This window comes from Eriocheir sinensis, chromosome 55, assembly GCF_024679095.1.
Source record: "Eriocheir sinensis breed Jianghai 21 chromosome 55, ASM2467909v1, whole genome shotgun sequence".
Taxonomy (NCBI): Eukaryota; Metazoa; Arthropoda; class Malacostraca; order Decapoda; family Varunidae; genus Eriocheir; species Eriocheir sinensis.
In genome coordinates, this window is record NC_066563.1 from 4,083,231 (window position 1) to 4,089,258 (window position 6,028).

General features: G+C 47.0%; 1 protein-coding gene across 1 annotated transcript; it reads left to right on the forward strand.

Annotated features, from left to right (window-relative positions):
• The first annotated feature begins 2,253 nt into the window (after window positions 1-2,253).
• Window positions 2,254-4,741, forward strand: LOC126983920 (histone H2A.V). Its single transcript, XM_050837137.1, has 4 exons — window positions 2,254-2,343; window positions 2,491-2,568; window positions 2,739-2,852; window positions 3,981-4,741. The coding sequence occupies exons 1-4, from the start codon at window positions 2,341-2,343 to the stop codon at window positions 4,170-4,172; spliced, it is 387 nt and encodes a 128-aa protein (XP_050693094.1). The 5' UTR covers window positions 2,254-2,340; the 3' UTR covers window positions 4,173-4,741.
• The last annotated feature ends 1,287 nt before the right edge of the window (window positions 4,742-6,028 follow it).

Consider the following 6,028-nt stretch of genomic DNA (forward strand, 5'->3'; position numbering starts at 1 on the left):
CAATACTTATCTCTAAAGCCCTAACCGCAGTGTAACCCTGATGGTGACATTGGTTGGTGGTGATGATGACGATGATGGTGAAAGTGGTGGTGGTGGTGGCTTGTGCGCGAAAATTTCACTCTCGTTCGCGCCTCTGGAATACTTTGTCACACGTTCTTTTGGTATAACGAAATTGACATGACATTCCCGTGCCATTCCCCGGCGGTTTGCTTTGTAGCGGTTATATATACACACTCATACCTGTACAATACTTCTCTCTAAAGCCCTAACCGCAGTGTAACGCTGATGGTGACAATGATAGGTGGTGATGATGACGATGATGGAGGTGGTGGTGATGATGATGATGGTGGTGGTGGTGGCTTGCGCGCCAAAATTTCACTCTCGTTCGCACCCCAGAATTACCTTGTCACACGTTCTTTTGATATAACGAAAGTGACATGACATTCCCGTCTCATTCCCCGGCGGTTTGCTCTGTAGTGGATATATATACACACTCATACCTATACAATACTTCTTTCTAAAGCCCTAACCGCAGTGTGATGCGGATGGTGACAATGGTAAGTGGTGATGATGATGACGTTGATAGAGGTGGTGATGGTGGTAGTGGATGAGGTGGTGATGGTGATGGTGATGGTGGTGGTGGTGGTGGGGCAGTACCTCGATCTTTTAACACTGGGTGGTGGTGGTTTGCGCGCCAAAATTTCACTCTATTTCGTGCCCTAGGAATACTTTGTCACACGTTCTTTTGATATAACGAAATTGACATAGTATTTCCGTGCCATTCCCCGGTGATTTAATTGCTTCGTAGTGGATATATGTATACACACATACTTATACAATACTTCTTTCTAAAGCCCTAACCGTAGCCACAGCCCAAAGGTAGACGCTGTTCAGGCATCATAATACTGAGTTTCTCTACCTGTTGACATTTAAAGGAAAATCCATGCCTTCTATTGATTGAAAGTCTTTGTTAGGTGCCGTGCGTGGTGATGGTGAGGGCTAGCGTGGTGGTAGATATTGATACGTACAGAGATGAAGAGAACTGTACCTACAGGTAGATAATATGGTAGCAAAAGTAACAGGTACACCATTATATACAGTAATAGTAGAAGTAGAAGAAGCAGTATTAGTATTAGTAGTAGTATAGTACGTAGCAACAGCAGCTGCAGCATCATATTAGCAGTAGTAGTAGTACATAGTAGTAGTAGTAGTAGTAGTAGTAGTAGTAGAAGTATACCAGCATTAGCAGCATATAGTAGTAGTAGTAGTAACAGCAGCGGTAGTAGCAGAATAGTAATAGCAGTAGTATACTAGCACTAATATTAGTAGTAATAACAGCAAAGACGTATAGTAATAGTAGTTGTTTAAGTAGTAGGTCTATAGTAGTAACAACAACAGCAATTAAAACCCATTAAGTGGACGAGAATGGTTCTTTTGTTAGACGTGTGAAAAGAACGGCATGTCTTTGGTTTAGTGCCTTGTGTTGATAATCATGCACATATAATACTGATGAATTGTCATGATAACCGCAATAGGGGACTCGTAGTAATATTAAAGTCAGTACATCTGGACAGGGCTGAGTACGGTGATGAATAAAGATAATGAATCTGCAGTCAAGATCACAGCGCTGGCTCCCTCGTCCCTCCCTCAGGCATCCTCCCTGATGACGCCCCGACAATGCTAACTTCCTGCCGAAACGTAACGCCTGTGTTATTTTAAGGCCGCCCTGAAGAATAGCTAGAATACTGTATCAGCCCTGCAGGACGAGGGTGGCTGTATGAATGAAGGCGAGGAGGGCATGAGCTGTATCGCTGCTGTCGGGGCTGCTGTGGAGGGTCCAACATCCAAGGGCAAGGGCGTTGTGTGTAAAATGTTAACTTGGCGGGAATATTATCATGGGCTTGGCGGGGAAATAGGGGTCGGTATTCTCGGATGCTTCCATCTCCCACATTAACTATTTCCAAAGGTCGAAAAGGAGATTAATCGAGTTTTCATGAGGATTTTATTACATTCAGGGTACAGAAGAGGGGTCAGACTATCACCAGGGTCATTAAACTACCCCTGGAAATGCCCAAAACGCCTACGAAAGCCTGGTCAAATATCTGTGCTTGGGAGCCGGAGTGTTTAGGAATATGGACCAAGTGCTGTGGAGGGGCGCCGCTACCGGGGGATTCAAAGTTTCCGCGGGAGGGTCTGGGATTGGTCAGGGAACGGCAGCCTGCAGTGGGGATTGGAGCGTTCAAACCTGACGTCACGGGCGGCAGCCAGTGAAAAAAAAGACGCTTTACGCGCGCCCGCGGTCACAGTTGTGGTAGAACAGTGGTAGCGAGTGCAGGGACCATGGTGAGTTCTTGAGAGTTTTTACGAGAGATCCGCGTCCTGGCGCCTTAAGGGTGGCATAGCCGTGTAGCGGCAGGTGTGGTGCATACGCTGGCGGAGTTTGGAGGCTGAACTCGGTGTTTTAACGGGTGAAATCCTGGTTTGTTTCAGGCTGGTGGCAAGGCAGGCAAGGACTCCGGCAAGGCGAAAGCCAAGGCAGTGTCACGCTCGGCTCGGGCTGGTCTGCAGGTTGGTTATCGATTTTTGCCAGCCCCTACTGCCCAACGCGGCCGCCTTCGGGCTGCAGGGCTTTCCGTTGTTGTGGAATATAATTGATCAAGGAGAAACCAAGCAGGTGACGTCTATCATGGCGGCCCTTCAGGAGTGGCAACAGGCTAACTTTTCCTCCTCGCTTTCAGTTCCCCGTGGGCCGTATCCACAGGCACCTGAAGAACAGAACCACCAGTCATGGCAGGGTCGGGGCCACGGCGGCGGTGTACAGCGCCGCCATTCTGGAATATCTCACTGCTGAGGTAAGAGACACGCAAGGGGCGGCAGGGTTGGCATGCCTGGCGCCGCCCACTCCTACCGGCGCCCTCTCCAAGCCTTTGGGGAGGAAGTTCAAAGTTTGCACGCGCGGCAGGGCCAGGTTCACCCGTGGTCAAAGGGCAGCAAGGCTTGGAGGGCCAGTCAGGGTCGTGGGCGGCTTTATTTTCGGTGCAGGGGCTTGGGCGGAGTGGCGGGCGAGTCCATTGTTCGGCGGCTGTGGGGGGCGCGGCGTTGCCACGTGTACCCCGGCAGCAAACCCGCGGGAAAATGAAGGCGGGAAGCTGAGGCTGTTGCTGTGTGGATGTCGTTAATATTGCTGATTTCACCATGACACTCCCTCTTTGCGTAGTAGCAGAGTTACATCAGTACTTCCTTGTAGTTGCAATATGGCAGAGGGGCGGGGGACGTGTTTGAACGGCCTTAACTTTGTGATGGCTGGTGCAGCCCTGATATTGACCAACGAGTGTTAGACAGGCCTTCATTCCCTAGTTTGAGCCGCCCTTAAAGTTAGAGGTGGAACAAGCTTGTCTGCTCTGCTGGGAAGTTGATTAAGTAACTACAGTATCACTTTAAATTTGATATTTTTTCATTTGATAAAAAAAAAAAAAATCCTGCTCTTACATAAGTATAACATGTAAGCAGTATTAATGTTCAATGGTTCTGGGGAGGAATAGAAGAAAAGTAAAGATGTTGGAAGCGTATATATAACTAGGAACCTTGTGTTTAATACAGGCAGATCTACGGGCCACTTCTGCTGTTTCAACACGAGGTTTATGAGTTCAGTGAAGATCGATTTGGTTTGGGTGCGTAGAAGAATTGTTAGGATGTAGAATTGCCCTTAATTAAGAGTGTTAGGGGATGCAATATGTGTAAAGTTGCTTGAAAGGGTGTGTAGGGTTTACTAGTTTGTCACCTACTCTACACTTATTCAACCCCTCTACCCTGCTCGAAGTAATGGGTAGCATCAAGTTATTTTTTAGTACATAACATTAGAGAAGTATTGTAGGTGATTACTGGTAGCGTGTTACTTAATTTCTCGCTGTGGGGTTGGATTTTCTACTGCTTAATAATTTACTTTGTTAAGGTTTTTAATGCTGCTTGCCTTGTCTTAGGTTTTGGAATTGGCCGGGAATGCTTCCAAAGATCTGAAGGTGAAGCGTATCACCCCGCGCCATCTACAGCTGGCCATCCGTGGTGACGAGGAATTGGACTCCCTCATCAAGGCCACCATTGCCGGCGGCGGTGTCATCCCCCACATCCACAAGTCCCTTATTGGCAAGAAGGGTTCACAGAAACCTGTATAAGCCGCCTTTGGCCTCCTAGGTTTTAGTGGGCTGGGAGACTGGCCGTCTAGCATTAAGTTGTGTGACTGGGTCAGCTTGTTTGGCCAGAGTGAGGATGCTTTGTTTGTACGTCGGTGATAGATGCGAGGCAGAGGTGGGCGCCCTGCCACCCCCAGGGAGTGCCGCCTTGCCCCTTGTTACCTCCCCATCTTACTTCTGTTCTACCTCCGAAGTTTTGTCTGACCTGCCTCCCTCCACCCTGAGGCAGGCGCAGTAGTAGGCACCTCTGAGGGGTCTTGTGTTGCTCAGTGAGGTAAATTCGATCAGCCCTGCGGCCAACGCATTGTTTTCATTGAAAGTAATCTTAGTCTATGTTCTTAAGTTTGTCTAATATGGTTTTATTAGTATTTTATTTTGTTGAAAATTTCAATCAGAAGGTATAAGGAGTGGCATTCCTCCTTCTTCACTTTAAAAGTGTCATGTATTACTTGAAGTACAATTTTCAGTGTTTTGATAATGTGTAGAGTAAGTCCCACTATACATATTGTAATTAGTGCATTCTCTACAATATAATGTATATTCATTTTTTATTAATAATGTTTTTTTTGCCTTCCACTCATCCCTGCTTTGTGAATTAACTAAAACTCTTAGTTGCACATCAAAGTGCCCTAGTATGTTACTGCCTTATCTGAGCTTATCTGGGCCAGGAATGTTGTGTCAGGAGTTATAACAAAGGTGATATAAGTAATGTACTGAGAATTAGCCAGCAGGATAGAACATGCAGTAATGGATTTAAATTAGAAAAGTATAGATTTAGGAGAGATATAGGCAAGCATTGGTTTAGTAATAGGGTGGTGGGGGAATGGAATAGACTCAGCAATCACATAGTTAGTGCAGGGAAGATAGCTTGTTTTAAGAGTTGAATGGATAGCTACATGGACGAGGATGACAGGTGGCAGTGAGGTGTGGGTGCAGTACGCAGCGTACGCCCGTACCTAAGGTAAACGAGGATCAAACCTCTACCTAAAACTACACCTCACCCATCGTGAGCATTGGGGGGTATTCTGGAGCTGCCCTGTGTAGGCCACTCGGCCTCTTGCAGTTTCCTATGTTTTTATGTTCTCCTTTATAGCCAGGGTAATTCTGCCGAGGAGCATCAGGACTGTTAGCCAACCTTTGTGATGAATAAAATGGTGGTGGTGGTGCTGGTGGTTAGTCAGGAAAGTAGGATGATGCATCAACCAAGGATATAATGCAAATTACAGGTGTTCAAGGAGACAGGTGACTGAGTAGATGATAAACAGGTAAGTAATGGAAAACAATTAACAATGGCATTTAAGTGGATCAAGCCTCTACCTGAAACTACGCCTCACCCCATTGTGAGTGGTGGGGGGGGGGGGATTCTGGAGCTGCCCTGTGTAGGCCACTCGGGCTCTTGCAGTTTCCCTTGTTCTTATAAGCGAGGAGTTCAAGCATTATTTTCTCGGACTTGACGCGTGGCTCACCACCCTTTGTTCATGTTCCACAACCTCCGCGTCTCGTGTATGTACTGTACAGCGTTAATAGTAAGTGCTGCTTAAGCTATCTATTGTAGACTTTAATAACGTTAAGGGAAGGCTATTGGCTAGCACTAGGCAAATCAAGCGTAAACAAGTCACTTGTTGAGGAAAGGCCAACATTACAGGAGCGTACCCAGAGGTGGGGGGTGGATGACCCCCTAACCCCCTTCTGCTAGTCTACTCTGAAAGTCAAAACGAAAACTGGGACTTTCTGTTGCATATTTGTAGAACAGGAAAATGCACCCAGAGACCACCCCCTCCCCCACAGCTGATTCTGATTTGTTTCGCCTCACTCGCCTCTTCAAGTGGCCACAAAGG

Excerpts from the sequence above, each read along its gene's own strand:
- LOC126983920 (XM_050837137.1), top strand. Across the intron at positions 2,569-2,738 it reads CGGCTCGGGCTGGTCTGCAG|TTCCCCGTGGGCCGTATCCA; the intron begins GTTGGTTATCGA and ends CCTCGCTTTCAG. Across the intron at positions 2,853-3,980 it reads TGGAATATCTCACTGCTGAG|GTTTTGGAATTGGCCGGGAA; the intron begins GTAAGAGACACG and ends GCCTTGTCTTAG.